This window comes from Cydia splendana, chromosome 8 (assembly GCF_910591565.1).
Source record: "Cydia splendana chromosome 8, ilCydSple1.2, whole genome shotgun sequence".
Classification (NCBI taxonomy): Eukaryota; Metazoa; Arthropoda; class Insecta; order Lepidoptera; family Tortricidae; genus Cydia; species Cydia splendana.
Genome location: NC_085967.1, coordinates 18153180 through 18176520, shown reverse-complemented (window position 1 = coordinate 18176520; position 23341 = coordinate 18153180). Strand labels below are relative to the sequence as shown.

At 38.2% G+C, this 23341-nt stretch overlaps 1 protein-coding gene across 1 annotated transcript in view; it reads right to left on the bottom strand.

Moving 5' to 3' along the window:
- The window catches only part of LOC134792968 (serine/threonine-protein kinase NLK), a 132985-nt gene that overhangs the window by 29711 nt on the left and 79933 nt on the right, over nt 1-23341 (bottom strand). Inside the window, 2 exon segments of the mRNA XM_063764458.1 lie at nt 15269-15324; nt 21152-21281. Coding sequence (XP_063620528.1) covers nt 15269-15324; nt 21152-21281 — 186 coding nt within the window.

Sequence of the window (23341 nt, the reverse complement as noted above, 5' to 3'; positions counted from 1 at the left end):
GAGCAAGCACGTTAAGTAGTTAATAGGCCGGATGTTCTGCAGCTGTGCGCCCGACCCGCTCACAAACAATATTCTAACAAAAAACGATGGGCTCGTACGCTAATAGTTTCTGAAATAGTTAAAAACGTTAACAGGCTGAAACCAAACCGGGTTTATGACGATTGGTTGCAATAAAACCGATAAGTTATCGTTATCTTTGTTTTTGACCGATAAACCATTTTACAGCTAGTCCCTGCGTTGCGGGACCCGGCAGTCGAACATGTTGTGTGTAATTTTATGAGAAACTTGGTTGTGTTTTATATATTATTCGCTAGTCTGCTACGGGGCATTTAGTAGCAGTTTGCGAAATGGTTCAGGCCAGTGCTTTGGTTCCACTTAAGTGCTATTGTTTCCGAATGCACGCAGCAGGACGAGGATCTAAACAATGCACACTCAGCCGTAAGGCACGGCTACTAGTCTATGAATATTCCGTAACTCATGGTTATGCATAATATATTGTATGAGCCACAGCAGGTTTAAATGTCGCTATTTTAGAGCGCATATGCAATATATTGTAAAAGTTTATTTCCTTAGGCTACGGAAAAGTGTAATATGACGTTGATGGATAGAAGGCATCACCATCAGTATGTGTTCAAGAAAGAAAACCATTTTACTTGCACGCTTGTATGGTTTGAAAACTACGAGTAAGGGACAATTAATAACAAATATATATAAGAGGCGACTCCGTAAGGTTGTACTTGTACATTGGTTCTTAGTTAAAAATCTCGAATTCCTGATTAGTTATGCATGTGCTTGAGATTGTTTTACTTTATTAGGCACAGCGACGTATTTATAAGGTAATTTCGAGTATGCGCTTAGCAAGATACTAAACACGTCTACAATGTAGCCCTCATAAATAGTTGAGTGTCGGATGATAAAAAGTGGTCCGCAGTCCGCAGATGCAAGGAGGAATTCCACAAATACATATGTGATGTGTGGCTGTTGCAAGATATCTCATTAGGCAAAGATATACAAGCTAGTGTGGCTATCTTCAAGTTTTGTGAAGGAAGAACTTATAGGGTGTTTCAATATTGTAATGGGCTACATATAAGTAAAATAGTAATATACCTAACTCATATACAAAGCAAGTGAAGACATCTCTCTGACGTGACAGTAACAGCGTGTGTTTTCTTACTAATTAATACTAACTTATATGTGCAATATATTTACAAACAATAATTTGTTAGGGTACCAGCATCACACTATTTTTTAAGTCTCTTGAGTAAGAAAGTTTATAACAAACTACAGAATCATTAGGTCTGAACGAGATTATATCAGTCAAAACGAGCCGCATGTATATTTTCCCTTGTTAGAGGGCGCCACCATTCAATAGCGGGGCTAGGCGTCCAATTCATCTCGGCCATAATCCCGGGGAGGCAGCACGCGTCGCGGATCCGTTCTTTCCCGGGCGATCCATCAACGTCCGTGCCCGTGGTAATTACACGTGATATTGATGCGCGTTGACCTGATACTGAATTAGATACGTATGTTATGAAGAATGTTAACGCATTAGGTACTGGCGCATCCGCGGCACCCTGAATGCCCGTGACATAATAAATACTGCAAGAGTGTCTTCGTTGGTACGGTCACATTTTAGGCCGGCGAGTTACTTGGCTGTATTTGGCCATTTATGTATTTTCATGTTTTTCTTAAGAATATAAAACCATTCTTTTTTATACAAATAAGGCGTAGCAAGTTATCAGGTTTATAAACGTCAAGTATGGGAATATCTGGTTATGTTCGCTCTCGGGTCTCAGTGGAAAAATATTTACCGCCGAAATTATCATTCCATAGACAAAGTCGGAAAACCTGGCCTTGTATAAGACGTGGCGCAAATTGACATGCTGATTATACTGGCTTCAAGCAAAACAAAACCGCCTCATAAATTTATGAGATGAATAGAAGCTATTAAGAAACTGTTACAGTTAATTTTCTCGATACATTTCAGGTTACTAGAGGGATCCGTTTTTACCAATGCAAATAGAAAAAAGCGGATTCCTTGCGGGATTACAGTGACTGAAATAGTAGCGGCTTTATTATGCCTGCGGGAAAGAAAGAAAAAACAATTGTAATAAGTACGAGAGAAAAGTGTCCGCAAATATTTTATGCTATTCACGGCTAAGCTAGGTTTATACTTAGTCATCTAAGAATTGTATACGGCAACATTTATTCAGATTATAGACAGCCAATAACTTGTATATTTTGACGCTAAGCTCTTTATACTGGGCTCACAACACTGTTTGTTATTTACTTAAGCGATTTCATTATATAAATTAGATCCCAGCAGGTATACCGTAGGAGCTGTTCACGAATAGATTAAGAGGCAAATAAATAGAAGTACCTACTTGCTTCAGAAAACGGAAGTTGAGAAGCTTAAGTAATTTCATTTGGTAGCGGCCTAATTTTGTGAATATTAAAATACGTCAGTTCGAAACAAACACGCCAAGCGTAAGGGCAAGCACGGGTCGGACGTTGACGAATGGCATTTTCCGAGAGGGAACCGCCGGCAGTTTCTGGGTTGTTCAAAAAACGTGTTGTACCCGACAATGCGAGCTCCTCGAAAATATAACCCTCGATACGTCTCGCTGATGTCAGAGACTTATATGTATAACGTTTATAAGTAATCGAAAGTGTTATCTTCTCAGTTAAAGTAAATATGAGATGCTTAGATATTTCCTCTCTAGATTATCTTAAATTGCTTTGTGAAGTAATGAGCTCTGGAATGCACCGCAGCCATCCTCTAGCAGGGAAGCCAAAGCCGCGTCAAAGAAACACGACACGTTACAAACAAGAAATCGATCAGAACAAATTAAACCAGCAGCAAATGTAAATACATTCAGGTTAATGCGAAGCTTCTTTACGCATGCCGGAATGCAAAGACGCCGGCAAAATGTAGGAATGTTTAAGGTTCCTGATGGCGGTGTAATTACGGACTTATGTACATTCTGGCGTGTCGAGTCTGTGTGATTTAAGACCACCCTACTAGAAACTTGACAAACAATCCTGAGTGAATTAAATATTTCATGCTTAAACGCAAATATGGGAAGTGTTTAAGCAGTTACCATCCGCATTCAGTCTGTATTAAACCGTAAAGTGGTCAGTCTATTACAATTTAAGTTTTACGTGTAAGCAAATAGCGATATTCGATTGATTAGGAACTGTAGCTAGGCGATCCCATGCCTATTTTTTTTTTCAACAATCTCACCAGTTACCTAACTAGAGTGAGTGACAACCCCTAAAACCATTCTTTCAGTTTTAATATCGTAACGTGAAGTATTTAATATCCACACGGATTCGCAGCTAATAGCAAACCGACTGGCGGCGCCGGTCGAGCAAGGGAACAAATTTCCGTCCGCGCCTGTCTCTCCGCAGCTATCTGCAGGATGCTAACTTAATCGACAAAGGAGCGGAGGAAAAACAATGAGAACCTGTCATAACTTTACTGTATAAAACCTTCGAAGAAAAATCAGGTGAGCTTATCTTACACCCGTTATCAAAGTGCGTTAGATCAGGCAGGCCTCAAAAGAAGTTCATTCAAGTATCCTCAAATATTTGGATCATATAACTCGATATGGAGATGACGCTATTCAAAGACATATCTTTCGGTGGCAAGAGGATACTCCTATGCATTGGATTGACTAGATAAATACTTTAACAAATAAGTAAGTATGCGTAACACATGCGCCAGTGAGTCAACAGCAAGAGACAAGACGTAGAGTAGAATCATTTGGCGGGCTACGACCTTACGTGAGCACGATTACTCTGCCAAGACAAACTAGGAAGAAACGACATTAATAAATAACAGAGTCGTTAAAACCAGACTTGTGAGATTATTTTCCCAACTACTCCCAAACACAAAATTCGAGCAACTCACGATTTCTCAGATCGGGCGATTACTCGGAAACTCTTGAAATTTTAGTAGCTTGATCAAATTACTCCTTAAAACTACCAGACGTGTTATGAGAAAAGTGCCGAGATTGTCTGCGTTGTCACGAAACTTTAAAGGGGTAAAAAGATTTTCTCTCGTGTTTAATAGAATTTTCTCCCATATAATTAAACGGTCCGAACGGGGATCTGATTTCCCTGGCGGGGTAATTAACTAATCATCCACGGCTTTGTACGTTTGAGCGATGTAAACATGGCCGCTGAAAATATGTCCGCAACATTTGTTGGTGAACAAAAACCGAACACTAAATTAACTTACCAAGTCAAATATTACTGTGGAACTTATAATTTGAATGATGAAAGGTTTATTTAGTAACCTGCAGGGCTGCTTTATTTAATGAATTGGATTGTTTAAATTGGTTTTAAACGTAATGAAGATGTAAAATTAGTAGGTAAGTATTTTAATGCATGTCACGTGTAGAAATAGTTTCGAAACCCTTATTAAGTATAAGTAGGTACCTACTCTACTTCGGATTTTAGCTGCTACATATAAACAGCGATATCCGACATCTGGAATAGTTCTCATCCAAAAAAGCAGCAAAAAAAGCTATTTCGATTGTGGAGGAGCCGCAATACGTTGGCGTTTACGATTATCTAAAGCGTAGCGCGCCTTGGGCAGCCTTCCAAGATGTCATCGAGACGGAGCCACGCCAGCACAGACCTCTAGAGCCTCCGCCCAACGAGCCTCTCGGCCGTCCTGTGCCAAGTGCCACGGTCTAACCCTGCTCGCTTCCCATCTAAAATTATTACTGAATATTGAAAAGATTTATATCTGCCGCTTACGTTTATCGCTAGTCTCGTTACAAATTTTCACAAGTGCGTTTCAACTGCAAACATCCTTATTTATATTGACTGTTATTGCGTAAATAAAGAGACGCTGTGCATGCACTTAATAGCAATGTCGTGTACCTACTGGAGCGGACATGAGAAACGACTATGCCCTTAAGAAATCCTTCGCATAAAGTCCGTCCGTTTGCAAGGCGCAAAGTCACGGATTATACGGTTAGTATCGTAAACAATTGCCAAGTGGGTTCGAACTTGGCCTAATTACGTTGTTTATAATGATTACAAAGGGAAAGTGAATCAAACAACAATTTCAACGGTCTAACTATGCAGAATTCCCTTGCGTAAACAAGCGTATAAACAAGCTGCAATCACAAACTCACAAATAACGCCAACGAGTAACCTATACGTCTCTTGTGGATTTCGAAGCAATATTACTAGGATCAATCATAACCACAATATACCGATATTAGAAAAATATTGTAAACAATACAAGGCCATTTGATCCTGACATTTAGTTTTCGTTGCATTTGCGGCGGGCATACGATGCACATGGCGCCATAGACCCAGGGGGTAGATCAATTAAATGCCGCTCTCACGGCTAGGGACGCAAGGACTGACTGCCATAACAAAGAAGGTCAATCAGAATTGGACGCACTGATCCGGATTATAAACAAACGAGGCACTTTCCTAAGAAAATATTATAAAAAGTTTATATTGAACTTCTCTCAAGAGTATTTGTAAACATTATAATGTAGCTCCTATCGTTAAAAAGTTTCGCGTAACGACGTTGTATAAGAAAATTCAAAAGACGCGTAAGAATAACTTGAAAGGCACAAAAATACGATAATGGGCCCCGATTGGAGACTAAGTGAGTGAAACTTTAGCGGGAACGTTAGTGAATCGGTTCGGTTGGATGAATAACAAAAAAGTAATGATAAACAGAAGGGTACAAATTTAATCTAGGGTTTAGCCAGGGCTCATGTTCCCGGGAGGCGGCCCGGCGCGGGCGTTAGCGAAATTGCCAGAATACATTAACGGAAAGGGTCGCCGCACCCCACGCCGCCTATCTCAAGAGCCTGCACCGTAAGCTACGAACTAAGCTCTTGCCGAATCACAAATGCCACTCACATATATTTTTGCCGTTGAAATTAATAAATCGATCGACGATTCGACAAACGAGTCACGTCTCGCATAGATTGGACAAGCGCTATATGGAAACGGTGAAACATAAATAAGCTGAATACATAATACATAACTGATAAAAAGGCGTAATAACGCACTAAGTTATGTCATTAAAAGACTTAATGAAGTCGTGGAATAACATAAAGGGCTTATTTACGATGAGATTATTTTACCTTAAACGTTGACTTGGAAAATAAAAACCAAGGTCTAATGTTCCGCAACAGCCATAACATTACGTTAAGAACAACGTCATTTTTCGCATGCTTTGTCGGTGGTTTGCATTGTTTAGAACCTTTAGTGGCATATTACGCTAGTTTTTAATCTCGTGATCAACTGTTTGTGCCAAATTTAAAGTACTATTATCTTATACTGCTAAAGCTAGTGGCTATGAGAAGTTGATTGTTTAACCTTTTGTTGGTTTAACAAATATACACCGAGAATGAACAATAATTTGTTGTGCAGCCGTCTGGTTTTGGTTGTAACTCTCGTATTACAAAGCATATCTATGAAGAAATCTGATTTAAGTTAGACTGAACCGCGTGTACAGAACAGATAGAGCGTTATTAACGGGCGTCAAATTTTATTGCTTTCTGCACTTTTTACTGCTTTTAATATCGTTGGCGACATTTTTGAACTTTTGTCCGGCGACATATACAAAGGTGTGGCTGTTTTGACCTGTATTCATCTCGGAGAGGCAGTTTCGTATAGACGATAATAAAAAGCAGAAGATATACATAAATAACGACACGGCGATGGATCATAAACATAAAACGTACCTATTCCTTTTACGACTCGACCTGGAGTTGGTCGACTTTCGTCGGATACGTATGTCTGTCTATGTCCTCGCTTCTATTTGATTGATGCAAATATGGAAATACATTTGTCTGATTAAAGCCCTTTAAAGAAATATTACTTTGAACGGAAATAGACACCGACGGAATATATTATAGCTAGCTAATGCTACGGAGCACGTTTCGTGGTCGCAAATATTTACGTGCGGGATAGACGCAAATTTTCCGACGACTTTGGCAGCAGAAAAGTTAGTGCCAAACTTGCAAAAGTTACCGTGGAGACATCCGTAAGGAAAACAGGCTAGGTATAGTGCGAATGTTATTCGTACATTAAAATACTCATTTCAAATAGGATTATTTTAGTATTTCATAAATTAGAGCTCGTGTCATGCCAACATAATTCCTTATCATATAAATATGCAATAAATTAATGTCGCGACACACACGACTTCCCGTGTTATGTTTCCACGTATAAAAGTAACATTGTATGAGTTAGAAACAGAGTCGTCATTCCAAATGCTTGCCAGACCTAGGCAATACCAACAATAATCTCGATTTCATAGTTCTCCTGGGATTACTGGATCAATAGAAACACTCTTCTGCGCTCAGTAACAACTTACAAGCGCAGATTCTCCTTAGTCTTCGTACATGCATCGTGACTAAGTCATGACATATGACGTGTCGAGATGGTGGCTCGTAATAAAACGAGTGATCGACAGCGGGTGAAGAATGTCGTGTAATGACAAATCGTAAAGCGATCGCGTATAGACACATGGAGCGCAGTCTAGGGGCACCATAAAAGGCTTTACTGAGCTATTAAATCCATCCTGGATTAGAATAAGGAAGCTGCGAGTTTATGTGAATTTGTTCAAGCATTTACAACTGGCATCTGACTAGAATGTTTAAGTCTCGTGATACATATTACATGGAAAGGATATTATACGATGCATTGCCAGCAGAAGGCAATTTATCAATTTATAAAATCTGTGTAGGTACAAACTGAAATATCACGCATAATGTATTCATGTAAATAAATGCATGCGTGATCCTAGTCGGACCACTTATAAAATCGCGACGACTGAATATGGATTTTCTATTCTATCATAAAGCCACTATTTGATGTAAGATGATTGTCGACATCTTAATTTACATCACAAGACAGCGACTAACAAAAACAAAAGCAATTTGAATAGGTATAAAAGTGAATAGGTAAAACAGCATTAGTGTGCAATATAGGCACGGCAGGGCCGTAATTAAAGCGCACCGGGCGTACTTAACGGCCGGGGTCGCTGGCATCACATAAACGGATCTCATGCGAGCAATAAATACACCATCCACATGCGACTACTCGATATTTGCAACATAATAAAACACTGCATTGGCTAGTATAAATCGGCTACCGGTATGCGGTCTGCTGTTCGGGCTTAATGTTTTATTGCATATTTTGTACACATTATAATCAGCGTATAAATAAGCAATAATATGTGTAAAGAATTTACTTTGGTTAGGAAAGGAACCCTGGTCTCAGAATATGAAATCCTTAAGTGCTCTCGTATTCGAGCTCGAGACGCACTTTATTACGTCAAATAGCAACTATGACCCAACACACCCGTCAATCATTATTTTAATGAATAGCAGATAAAGTATTTCAATATGTAATTAATTATTTATTACTAGGAATGCGGTGTTTTATCAACGAAGGTCAATGTATATTTACAGAAAACAGCAAAAAGTTGTCCGACTTTTATATGAACTGTTTTGGTTTATAAATTATCCCTTTTAATACGGGAATAAAGTTACGCTCGCGGCTACGAAAACAAAAACAAAGGGCTAAAAAGTAAAACACAAATCAAACCATTCGCAATTGCAAAATGCGAAGCGAGACGAATTACAAAAATACGTCATAGTAAACAATCCTTTAAAATAAGTAGCTGAAACATAATAAAACTTTAATGACAAATGAGGTCTTGCTACAGTAACGCACAATTTAAAGTTTTATGTACGACCTTTTAAATGAATTTTCCAACAGGCTTATTGATTGTGAATATTGAATATTAGCAATTCATGCGCTGTGTCGCTGTGTCGTTCTGAATATACCTACCCACTAACTCTTTATAAAAACAGTTACCGCACGAAAATAAAACTTAATTGTTATCTATGTGCCGCTAACCACGTTCAGTGTTTTTTTGCGGTTTTCAGCTTCAACAAATGCGGTAAAACGACCGAAAAAACTCATCTCTTGTAAATAAATTTGAATTTAAACCTTGAAACCTTGTTTCCAACAAACACAATACTTAAAGTCGCTTAAATGTGATTAACACCCTCAGTTCACAAGTTTAATGAAATCCGTTTATGATGAACAAAGAGCCATCAACTTCAGCCGTAATTTTTATTTGTAAGCACTTTACAGTGCGTCGCGCGACGTTCATCATAAAGACATTGTGTCGGTGAATCACGGACACCCGCCACGAGTGTTTAACGTTTTTCGGTGAGATGCGTCCCGTACGACGAATTTCACGCTGGAGACAAGGTGATGTACATTGTACAAGTACAAAGGAATAGTGTATCATCGTTCGTCAGAAGGTCGTATTAGGAAGCAAGTAATTGTGTTTTTGTTTTAATGGAAGCAAGGTCAAGAGACAAATATCACTTTGAGACATTAATCTCTCACAGGATACTGCAGTGGACATTTAAAATAAATCAGACACTATTTATTAGTCTGAAAAAAGTGATCTGTCGAGGAATTAACATTATATTGATAAGCAGCAAATTAAAACGTACATAATAATAATATTCTAATATTTCCTGTTAATGCCGTACTGACTTGGTTATATATTTGTATGTCGGGATTGCCAAAACATTCCACATCTTTCCAAGTCAGAATTGAAGCCACAACAATATTATGGCGAAAATTGGAGCGGTTTGAGTGTCACAACGTGATTTTATTACGTTGTTTCAAAGTAAATTTTAATTGTAGGTATAAACCGCGTGGCGGGTGCGCGTGCTCGGGTAGGTCACCCAGCGAGTAACCTTACAAACCCTATTGTGGCGTAATTTACTACTAAGTATAAACAGACTTAAATTTACTGACTTTAACCGACACAAATCGATTTCTTGGTAATAATATTTAACGGCTTCTAAAGAAGGAATGTATATAAAGAGAGATTACTTGACTTTGTAACATAGTGAAATGAAGCACAGTGAGAAAAAGAGAAAGGAGGAGTTTCGCCAACGCCGCAATCAATATGAATAGCCACGAACGCAAAAACCACCAGCCAGTGCAAAAGAAGAAGAAACCTAGGCAATGACCAGTATTTTCCAACTGTTTTCACAAACTTGGACACAATGAGTTGACCATTCGTAGACTTTATTCCAAAGAGATAAAGTCGACGATTGCGTTGCTGTTCGTAGACACAAAGTGGTTACGATGGCGAGTGCATCGGTCTACGGCCGGTGTCCGCGCAGAGCACGGGCGTGACGCGGCGAGGTTAAATCGGGCCATGCGGCCCACGCCGGCCGCTAATTAGGAAGCGCACGCGCAAGGGCGCTGCACCGCGCACGATGCGCGAACTAGCCCTGCCTGGAACAAAGACACGAATTGCGTGGAACAAAAGAAACGCGCAATCAAACAAAAGAAATGACCGAAGAACAAAAGCAGTTTAGAAAGACAAAGGCGTTGTGTAGAATTATGTTTTGTTACGGAGCTTGAAGCGCGAGAACAAACGAATGCCAAAGATTACTGTTACTGCGCTGGTAGCTATGGAAGTGCGTATGAATTCGCTTACTGAAATATGGGAACTTTGTTTACGCAACAAGATTGTCTGTGAATATATGACTACAACATAAATCAATCCGAGTTAAGCAAAAAACATTTACTGGCAAATTTATAATTCCTTATCCCTTAGCCTGATTGAGGTGTTGACGACAAAGGTATAGGTATATTCCCTTGTATCAAAACTATGTATTATGTGAAAATTCTCCTCGATAGGATATCGGAAAAATATAAGTCGATACGTCGAGGAGAGGCACTCGCTAGAAGTGCTGAGTCCATTCACGTCAATGCCTCGGAAAGATTCAAGCTGCCAATTTTCCTTTTCTTCCCTTTGTTTTCCAACTCGTGCATTGTAACTGAAAGACGGATTCATTACGAATTCCTCCCTTCGACTTGTCGCTTTTTAAGTTGGCAACCAATTTACTTTTACACATACGTCAGTCAAACGTCAAACATGAGTACGTGGGTTATTTACAGTTGTAGGTGTATTATAAGGCTTCAATCCCACTTGAAGTCTTTATAGGCTTGGCTTATTCCTTGTAGCTCAAATAAATTGGGTAAACACGACTTTTCCAGTACCCCATCAGACAGAACGTCCAAATAAAAAGAAACATGGAACACAATAACTTTGGAGATAATCTGGTAAAGACTACAAAGTGCATCAGTTTAATTCCATGCAAATACTTCGTGTGACTTCAAATGAATAGCGGCTATATCTCGTGCGTATAAGGGTATGCAAACTTGCAGCTTAAGCGTAGGAAACATATTTAAAGCCATATAAATCGAAAGACAAACTACAGATAGCGAGCCACAAAGGATAGTTTCACACAAATGTTATAAATATTACTTTAGAACGCAGTATGAGTCATTGCCAACGTCAAGAAAGCCGCACAAAGGGGGGAATGGCACTGCATTTTATTTGGCGGAAGCACTTTGTTCTATTTCGGTGGACGGCTGATGGGAAAGCGAGGAGTAAACAAATCATCGGAGCGGTTAATCGGTTTATTACTAGGCAGTGATGATGCTTCAATTAGTATCGGCTTAATTACTTAGCTGATTAGCAAATTGTAGCAGAATTGCTTCAATGCTCTTGTCGGCATTACACGGCCGTCGTAAAAGAAAGAAACATAGAAAGAAAATAAGTCAATTATGGACACTGATAGACAAGATAACATTGGAAAATACATTCCTATTTTATTGTACATTTTGCTTAGTTTACACTAATGAGAAGATGATAAGTACCTATTATTATGATATAATTTGAAGCAATCAGTTATTGTTTGCATTGCATACCTTAATTTTTCCATCGCGATAATTCTTCAGTGGCAATACAAAAAGTACTATGGTCTATGTATTTTGATCCGCTGTTTACTTCGCTTAGTAAACTTTCAGAGCCCCGCTTCGTCGCCTTGTCGGAAACTTGGGGTATTTTTCTTTCACCTACCTCACAAGATTCGTCCATCAAGGCGTTATGGAATATTATATTTTGCCTGTTGAACTTTCATAATTGTTTTCGTTTGCCTTATATTATATTAGCCCATGCGTAGCGAAGAAAATGGGAAGTAATTTCTTTCGCACAATGATCGAGATTGCGAAGGAATGAATGGAGCACGTTCTCATTATTTTTTTACTGCTGTTTATCATTGATTCACGTGATAGCTACGCAACTTCATTATTGCTTATTGTTTGTTAACAGGAATGTCGATATTTACTGTAGGTACTAGACATAATCGGTTCCTTTCATCATTCTTGATTAAAATGCCTCTTGTAAAGTAATGAATCCGCATGTTGTAAATAAATACTTAATCCAATTCCTCTTCCACAATACAAGACAGTAAGACAATAGTGGTCTTTAATGTCAAGGTATTTGCTATTAGCCATTAGTCAATCTTTGGTTTAACTACGACGATTTTTTAAGTAAGTAGATAAGCATTTGTTGTGTAATTGTGTATCGCTATATTTGCAAAAGTATACAATCGTAATGTCACTAAGGTAACTATGAAAGAACTCAGCGCCATTCAGCGCGGTAACGCTGCCAGCGTAACGGGGACAATTTTGAGCCAGGTACGATTCGTGACGGTTATTTTGTTTAACTTAAAAGATTATATAGTGACGAAGCCTGTTGTGGATATCATCCTCGGTATGTTTGGGACGAAGCATGTTGCTGATTTGCATTTGTAGCCCGCGTTGCAGATTTCTTACATATAACTGGAGTATATTTTAACATTAAAATATATAGAGCATGAAACAACTTAAAACTACAACTTCCCACTATAAACATGTACTTACTGAATACTTGAACACAAACTCGTTCCTAATAAAGAAGTCAACATAAAATAAATATCGATTACATTCCTTCACGGCAATTGAAGGAGCCGTATTCGAAGGAAATACACGTCCACAGTGGACTCGACCGGGAATACTTTACCAAAAGCTCCGCCATTACTCATAAAGGTCTCTCAATAAATATTCAATTCGATGAATTTCTTAGGATCCTAGTCTCGAGCAGCCTTTGTCGCCGGTCTCGTTTTACTTCGTAAAGCCAGAGAGGAAAGAGTGCCATTCGAATTTCAATAAAAGTTGCTGGGGAATAAATTGTCGGGCTCGGGGCATGGGCAGCGAGATATTGTGTTCGGGGCCAGCTGACGCTCGCCGCGGCAGCCGGAGGATGCCAAATAATTAATATTATTAATTGAAGCACCTATACAGCGGGCCGAGCGCGTGAAATAAAAGGGAACGATCAGCAGCGGAGGCAAAGTCAATCAATCAGGAGCTCTGTTCGACGAGCGTATTTGGAGTTCTTTTCATTATGGTTAATGATAATGAAGAACCAGAAGCAAGTTAACAAAATCACAACTGTAATAATAAAAAGTGTGTTGTCCTTTGCCACTACGTAAACTTTGAATGAAACATTAGTGGGAATTATATTAACACAAGTGTCTGAATCACCATTGTCTTTGCGCACGCTAGAATTACACGCATCCCAAAAGTTGGTGTCGATATACGATAATCTAAAAACCGAGAAAAAACAATCCATCACCTTCGTTATGATACGAAAATAAATTCTAACAAGCTATAAATCTTATCGAGTAATTTCAACGGACATCCGATGCCCTACGAGCGAGATAAATCGAGGCGGTATCGAAATTATGACAAAATTGGTCGAACTGGAGACCAGGTGAAAATCCACGCCAGAAACTTGAGCCCATCTAAGCGTTACAGCTATTTGGATTGACAGCGTGAAATAGAACTTGGCTATTCTACCCGGGCGCTAAATCATTAATCTCTACTATATTGTGATATCCGGGCGATCATAAATTTTGACGTTAAAATATGATTCCAAAACTGCTGAAGCTTGACAATTATGACGGCGATGCGGCATCGTTGGCTATTCACAAAAAATCTTATAACGTAGCTATCATTTAGAGATGTAGACAGATTTTGAGATTAAATCAAAAAAGTCGCAACTCCCAACATAGTCTGACGTTTCTGCTCTATTCAATCATATTTGTGCAGTAGACTTGACAATGTTAGCATTTTATTGACAAATACACACGTACATAACAATGTACGGATGGATCATAGCATAAATTCCACGCTTGTAGATACAGCTATATGAATTTAGATACAAGCATGTCGAGAAGAGAAGTTTCATCTTATGGGGAACTTTTAAACAACAAACATACCTACACTATCTATACATAATACACATGTAGTATACAAACACAATAAAGTTCGTAATTACTTTCCGCAATTTAGTGAAAACGTAGTTTAAGTGGTCGCATGAACCTTTGCCCTGTTTATTAAAAGCTTGTAACTTATAATACAAATGGAAGTCCCTTTCTAACAAAAGCTGTCAAAAAGGGACTTCCACTTGTATTACAAGTTACAAGCTTTTGATAAACAGGGCACTTGTCTATTTTATGGTAGAGGTACAATTACTTTCATTGATTGATACAAGGTGTCCCGGGGACGGTGGTTTCAATTGTTTGGGTTCAACGGGGCTGGTATGTTTTCAGTAGGAAATTAAGTTGTAAAATACGATATTGTTATTTCAATTTTAGGAAAGACCGAGGTAAAATTGTTTCGGTAGTGGTCGAATCAGCATCACAAATTCGTGTTACTAAATTAGAACTTTATGGTTATAAGACAAGGTTCCTAAGTCTAGGTTAGGCAGTTAGTGATAAAAATCTGGGAATAGTTTCTTTAATAACTTGATATTCTATTGAGTTAGTTTAAAAAATATATTCCAATCGCTTAGCAATCGATACAAATAAATAAATTATTCATCCATTATCTATATCCTCGTTAACCCCAACCTATTTATAGCAATATGTACTTTTCAAATCTTCTAATTTAAGTAACTTATTATTTTTATCTAAACAGTTTTATATTTTAAATGTGATTTGGTTGTTTTCTTTTTATAAATGTCAGGAATGTTCAAATATTTCAAAATTTCTAGTGTTTATTATTTTATTGTTAATCCTATGTAAATTGTAATGCGATGTGTTGGACCTATGTTGTCTTAAATAAACGGATTTATTATTATTAACGTTCTAAAATAGGTTGTGGGACCTTACGAGGTCATACTAATCAAAACCTCAGCGCAGGGTATAAGCTCGTAGGTTTCGTAGTAGGTACACATTAGAAAATGTAGTCTCACGTGGCAAACCGAGAGCACACCGATAAGCGAGCAACGGGCATGCGTCACCCTCGCCCGCTGCAGCTGACACCCGTTTAACGAAAAGGATACATTTCTTGGAAGAAGTCTAACGTGGGCGGCTGAAGGATGTCTAACGCCGATAGTACCTGAAAATAAAATTTTGTTAAGTGAACGCTAAAATGTCAGTTGGGAGCTGGGGAGCGTTTTTCGTAATTCAATTTCGTAGAGTGAGCCTAATACGTTTTTAAAAGCTTCACATTCTTTGTTTCATTTGTGAAGTGAAAAATGTGTAGATTAAATTCAGCGACAGTTAGTATTTAAAATTTTATGAAAATACCTGACTGCCAGTAGTTATTTTAGGTGGTATTTCAATTTGTATTTTTTCTACCAACTATACCTATACATTCTGAATAGCGAAACTTGTCTGATAGAATTGTATAATATCATGATAACTTTTCACATATGTAAGAAGTCTTATGGTGGTGGAAAATGTAATCAAAAGTTGTTCGATTGTGCAACTCTAACAAAGTCGTATATTACCGACATAGGTCCCGTGTACAATTAAAGACATTATTTAGATGAAACCCGTGACTTGATACAATTTTGACATGAAAATGATGATGATGTGTACTATAGTTGAATTATCGAGAAGATGGAATTGCATTTGTAGTGGTTGTATGCTGATAGTACAAGAAAATAGAAAATTCAAATATAGAATGCCTGTAAACAAACAATACTACTACATATAGTCCGGTGGCCGGCTGCATGAAACAAACCTCATCAAAAAATAGAATATACCTACCCTGTAGAGGTACCTGACATTTAGTAGCTTCCAACGCACTTGGTCGGCCTAGGCTTAACCTGGCAGATTTTGTACAAATGGCAAAAACGTTGGACAAAAATTCATCAAAAAAAACCTCATCGAAAAATAGAATGAAACTTGTATGGTAGTATACCTGACCTTGAGGACAGTAAAAAAAAAGTGGTCGGCCTCACCTTAGCCTGGCAGTTTTTGCAGTCCGACCAGATTTATTGGGTCACGTGAGAGCTACAATTTACCTCATCGAAAAATAGAATGAAACAAACGGATTATAATAGCTAAAATAAGCCTGTTGACGTATGTCTTGGTCGGCCTCACCTTAACCTGGCAGTTTTTGCAGTCCGACCAAATTTATAAAAAAATCATCAAAATTTTTTTATCGAAAAATCGTATGAAACTGGTATGGTACGATGGCTGCCTTTGAGGACAGTAAAAAAAAAGTGGTCGGCCAAATCCTGTGTTGGCAGGTTCCTGTGTCCGACCAATTTTGTGGTACCACGTGAGAGCTACAATTTACCTCATCGAAAAATAGAATGAAACAAACGGATTATAATAGCTAAAATAAGCCTGTTGACGTATGTCTTGGTCGGCCTCACCTTAACCTGGCAGTTTTTGCAGTCCGACCAAATTTATAAAAAAATCATCAAAATTTTTTTTATCGCAAAATCGTATGAAACTTGTATGGTACAATAGCTGCCTTTGAGGACAGTAAAAAAAAAGTGGTCGGCCAAATCCTGTGTTGGCAGGTTCTTGTGTCCGACCAATTTTGTGGTACCACGTGAGAGCTACAATTTTACCTCATCGAAAAATAGAATGAAACAAACGGATTATAATAGCTAAAATAAGCCTGTTGACGTATGTCTTGGTCGGCCTCACCTTAACCTGGCAGTTTTTGCAGTCCGACCAAATTTATAAAAAAAATCATCAAAATTTTTTTTATCGCAAAATCGTATGAAACTTGTATGGTACAATAGCTGCCTTTGAGGACAGTAAAAAAAAAGTGGTCGGCCAAATCCTGTGTTGGCAGGTTCTTGTGTCCGACCAATTTTGTGGTACCACGTGAGAGCTACAATTTTACCTCATCGAAAAATAGAATGAAACAAACGGATTATAATAGCTAAAATAAGCCTGTTGACGTATGTCTTGGTCGGCTTCACCTTAACCTGGCAGTTTTTGCAGTCCGACCACATTTATAAAGAATAATAATTTCTATATTGAAAATATGGTTTCTTCGCAGCTTGAACTTAATTTAATAATGCTAACTGAAAAAAGTCATAAGTAAATGAGTCCATGGAGGTCTTAGAGGGCTTTAAAAAAAAAAACATTCAGTTCAAATTTTATTCATAAATCTATCTAATATCTAAATAACGTTTTCTAACTACTGACGTGGTTTCAGAGTAACACTTACGTTGAGATGATGTCTCACAGATGTCATAAATAAAAAGGTTTTCATCGATTTTTGACAAGTTTTGAATCGTATATCCTACTTTTCCACTACAGATAGAATGAGGAGGCATAACTGACATTTTATCACGCCAGGTGGCGCCTCCATAGTGGAGTTGCTGTCACTGTCAAATCACATACATTGTTTTCAATAAATTGTAAACATTCTCCTTTTTTAACCGACTTCCAAATCCCAAAGGAGGAGGTTATCAATTCGGTTGTATGATTTTTTTTCTCCACAATACTGCAATAGTGTGCGACAAATTGTGGAAATATACCTATAGGATCTCCCGTTTTTCCCAAGGACCCGATATGCATAAAGCGGTGAGAAAAAGCTTTGAGTACCAAAAACTAAGGCAAATGACAAAGACCGTTTGTGTAGGCTGCATTTTAAGGAAGATAAATATTTTGGAAAGAGTAAATACACAGGTAAGCTAAGTTTTAACGAAGTAGTACATAATTTAGGGTATAATGGCTTGGCCACACATGCTGTATTCCATACGCATCATGACTTTGTGTACCTATCTGATGGGCGGGCGTATATGAAACGCCGTCTTGTACATGCAGGTGATCCAGGTATACACCAAAGCTTAGTTTTCAATCGATCACTTGTAATATAAGAGGAAAATCTGCACGTGAGCCTTCCAAAATTTTAATAAACGGTAAAATACACAAGATAACCTCACATATATTAAGTGATTATCTTTGCATCAAATCAGCCTTTTTTCCATCAACTGTAGCATTTCTCCTTCGAAGCTCGGTTTGTAGAAAAGAAATTTACCACTGGTAAAAGGTGGGGAAATAATTCCCAGTAGTTACCACTGATAAGAACTTGGTGGTAACTAGTGGGAATAACCCTTTTATTGTTAATAATTACTGTTAATCATAATCATCTTCGGAGTCGAAGTCTGACGAACTTTCCCCAGACTCCGACTTATCTATTGTTATTTCTTCGACTCGCAAAGGCGTTATGTGTCCTTCAAACCATTTGATCTTATACATTTCATCTCTTAATGTCCAGCCACAATGTGTTGCATCAAATTAGATGCAAGTGGATTCTGCCGCACACTGCCACATTGAATTTATGAAAGCCGTCCGTAACAAGCCATACGTCAACAGGTTTATTTTAGCTATTATAATCCGTTTTTTTTTTCATCCTATTTTCGATGAGGTAAATTGTAGCTGTCACGTGGTACCACAAATTTGGTCGGACTGCAAAAACTGCCAGGCTACGGTGAGGCCGACCAAGCCATACGTCAACAGGTTTATTTTAGTTATTATAATCCGTTTGTTACATTCTATTTTTCGATGAGGTAAATTGTAGCTCTCACGTGGTACCACAAAATTGGTCGGACACAGGAACCTGCCAACACAGGATTTGGCCGACCACTTTTTTTTTTACTGTCCTCAAAGGCAGCTATCGTACCATACAAGTTTCATACGATTTTTCGATAAAAAAATTTTTGATGATTTTTTTATAAATTTGGTCGGACTGCAAAAACTGCCAGGTTAAGGTGAGGCCGACCAAGACATACGTCAACAGGCTTATTTTAGCTATTATAATCCGTTTGTTTCATTCTATTTTTCGATGAAGTAAAATTGTAGCTCTCACGTGGTACCACAAAATTGGTCGGACACAGGAACCTGCCAACACAGGATTTGGCCGACCACTTTTTTTTTACTGTCCTCAAAGGCAGCCATCGTACCATACCAGTTTCATACGATTTTTCGATAAAAAATGTTTGATGATTTTTTTATAAATTTGGTCGGACTGCAAAAACTGCCAGGTTAAGGTGAGGCCGACCAAGACATACGTCAACAGGCTTATTTTAGCTATTATAATCCGTTTGTTTCATTCTATTTTTCGATGAGGTAAATTGTAGCTCTCACGTGACCCAATAAATCTGGTCGGACTGCAAAAACTGCCAGGCTAAGGTGAGGCCGACCAATTTTTTTTTACTGTCCTCAAGGTCAGGTATCCTACCATATAAGTTTCATTCTATTTTTCGATGAGGTTTTTTTTGATGAATTTTTGTCCAACGTTTTTGCCATTTGTACAAAATCTGCCAGGTTAAGCCTAGGCCGACCAAGTGCGTTGGAAGCTACTAAATGTCAGGTACCTCTACAGGGTAGGTATATTCTATTTTTTGATGAGGTTTGTTTCATGCAGCCGGCCACCGGACTAATAGGCAATTCCACGATCTCGATGATTCAACTATATCAGGCTATACTTTATCTAAATACAGTCATAGCACGATTGGTAGCAGGAATGTGGTGAAATTTGCAAATGTGTTGTTCTTGTTGTTTATAAACGCTAAGCCAGTGTGACGTGTTATTAGCGTCGATACGGACATAATGCTCGCTATCGGATCCGATCCCCCATTTCGATGCAAATCCCGTGTTTTCACGCGGCGTAGAGAAATATAGTAAGAATAGAGTGCTCACTCCATACATCAGTTTTGGTACCAAAACTACTATTTTCGTAGTCGACATCTAGCATCGAGTAGCGGAATTATCAGTACCGCTACTCAATACTACATGTCTCTTGTGTGGCGACTCACGAAAATAGTATTGAACAACAATTTACAACTAATATTAGAAGCAGAAGGAGTTGAAAGTAGAGTTCCGGTTAATCCGACTACGAAAATAATAGTCGTTTTGGTACCAAAACTGATGTATGGAGTGAGTACTCTATGTACTTTTTTCTCTATGCACGCGGCGACAAATGCACACGCCGCCAACAAAGCAACGGTCGATGGAGCTCATTGGAAATGAATAAATTATCATGCACGCTTGCAACGTAATTGCATTGTTAGTTGAAATTTATTGAATTTCTTTAATAGTCATTTTACATAAATAAACAATTGTTTAAATTGCGAATATTAATGCGACAGGGAGATTGTCGTCTGTGATTATATAAATTATTTAAGTACGGTTAAAAGTATTAATTTATGTTTATGTTATGACTACACATCGGTAACTCGTGGCATTTAGGTAGCACTTAAAAGATTAGTGATGAGCACACATCGGTAACTCTTGGCACTTGACAGTTTCTAACAGACTAGTGATGTGACAATGTTCTTCCTATACGAGTCGAGAAAAAGAAACCACTAAAAAAGGAATTAATTAAACTAATATTTTAAGTGCTACCTAAATGCCACGAGTTACCGATGTGTAGTTATGACCCATTTCGTACCTTGTCACAGTGACAATCAATATGAAAGTCACAAGAGACCTCATACTATTGTCACTGTGACAAGTTACAAAATGGATCATAAATTAAAACTTTCGACTGTATGTAGTTATTGAATTAAGTGTTTAAGGTTTTGTTTGCATTATGGTACCACACGATGAAACTTTATCTATTCATATGAAAATACCGCAATACAAAATAGCCTGTACTTAGCACAACTGTACTGTTCTGAAATAATATAATATAATAAATAATGAAAGCAGTAGGTATACTGTTAAGTGTGGCTGCGGGATAAGTGTAACTAACCTTCACACCGGGGCCTGTTTATACATTGATTAGATACATAAATAGTCTTCAACTCTTCATACATTTCCCACTAGAAGCAAGTTGCAAGTAGCAATAAAAACCTATGTAAGGCCAGTCACACTTATCCCGCAGCCACATTTACCCATATTTCGCTTATTAGGTACCATTAGCAGTTATTCTGTACTAACTGTGACGTATTTCGAGAACTTACGTTTTCATGTTTGAAGAAGCACAGCATCTTGAGCTCGCGAAAGACGCGCTTGGAGGAGACGAGTGACTGGAAAACGTTGGGCAGCTTCTTCAGTGCCACGCGCCGGCCGTCGCGCGGGTCCGTCACCGCCCTGCAACAAACAAACATACATTTGACAATGGTAACATAAAATGATATTATAACAGCCTAATAACAGCCCATTTGCCTGAATGACCCAAGTTACGAGTTATTAAAATAAACAAAAGGGCTAGAAATTTATAAATAAATGTTTCTCATGTTTTGTTTTGCTCGCAAAGTATACATGTTCTTTACTCACAAATAGTACGAGTTGAAATGCGTCTTTGTCTATGAAAGCGGATCTTCGGGCAACATACCGAAACAAATATTTAACAAAAGATGAGAATGTCGAGTGCATTGAAGATAATGCAGTAATGCACAGTTCTGCTCTGTTCACGGCACAAATCAACTTTCCGCATAATGATGACAAATGTTGTTGGGGCCCCCTAAATATCTATGCTGACTGTACTGTTAGTTACAATTGAAAAATACTTGACCTCTTGGTCTCTACCTACTACGATTCGATAGACGTAAGGACAAACAAACAGCGGAAACGGACTACCATTTGTTATTCTTTGGTACGAACCTCTAAAAACACTCGCCCTTCGCATACTTACAAAAACCTTTCGATATAGGCCTACTTTGCATAAACAAAAACACATTTTCGTGTTAAAAGTATTATCGCCGAAGTCTAGATAAGCACTATAGTTCCGGAGAGTTATGTTTCATGTTTAATAATAAACGGCTGAGCTTTAGGAGTTGCTTAGGAGAGCTTGGACGAGTTAATAGTCTCTACGAGCTTGTTTCAAATTAATATGAGCACGTAAACACGTATAAAGCCTGGCGATGCAAATAAACAACGCTCAGTTCATAAGATTTATTAATGTATTTTAAGTAAATGTTATTTATATATTGACAAACTTTCGTCAATAAATCTATTGTGATTAGTAGAGAACCGTGTCACTGTCAAGCTAGATTAGTCAGCGGCTCGATAGTTTAAGGTGTCTAACTAGTTGTCCCATATTTCATGACGTTGGCAAGAACCTTAAACATAGTTTTATGTGATTTGTTTCGTAATTTTGATATAATTCCAGGCTAAACTTTCGGGAGCAAAGCTGAATCAAAATTCTAACTTATAAGATAAATTTCCTATAATAAGCTTTGTTCGCGTTGTTTTGTCACGCAGTAGTTAGAATTAGTATAATATAGTTTTTAAGTCAAGTTTGCGCACATTATTTTAACTAAAGAGGGCTATCATTACCTTCCGATGTTTCATTCGTGACTTCACGTCCATGGTCTCGAACTCTCGAGATGGATTGACGACGTCGGCAGGAAATTTTAATTATACGCTATTAAGTCCCGTTTACATTATTTTGATATTATCCGTAATCTTTACGTGAGACATACGGCTTAATGATCGCACAACATAAAAGATATGTACTTAAGCTAAGTATAGGCTTCGCATTTTAAGGGGCCCACTGATTAACAGTCCGCCGGGCGGTATCGGCCTGTCAGTTGTTCGGAACTGTCAAAATTTTGTTCTAACTGACAGGCCGATACCGTCCGGCGGACTGTTAATCAGTGGGCCCCTTTAGAGGCGAATGGATCGAGTGATGAATGAATGGGGTTCACACGCAGGTAAAAATAGTATGGAGAATTCTGAATTCAAAATGACGTTGACAGTTTCATGCCTCACTCTATGTATGGTGTGATACTTTACACATGCTAGTCACACAAAAACGTGTTGGCTAACATCAGTAGTCGGCCCGTGTGTAATTTATGTAGCGTTGCACTGATTTATCGCGATTTTAGTAAACCATATTTCTAACTAAATTGAATTTGTTGAAAAAGTTTACGCATTGGAGATTTATTGATATCGGTCCACTCAAGCGCCGTTAGCCCAGGAACTTGGAAATTGTATTTAAAAACAAATTAGCATATTTCTACCGTTAGCGAAACGAAGAGAAGTTATATAGGTACTAATTTGCTTTAGAATCGCCGGCAGGCCGGACTTAAAAATATTACAACATTATGATTCAAAAGACGTAGTACCTACTTTATCTAAAAAATATTTTGCCTATCATAGGAATAACTGCACCTTTGCCAAATTTTCATTCGCCCGAAAGAGTTGAA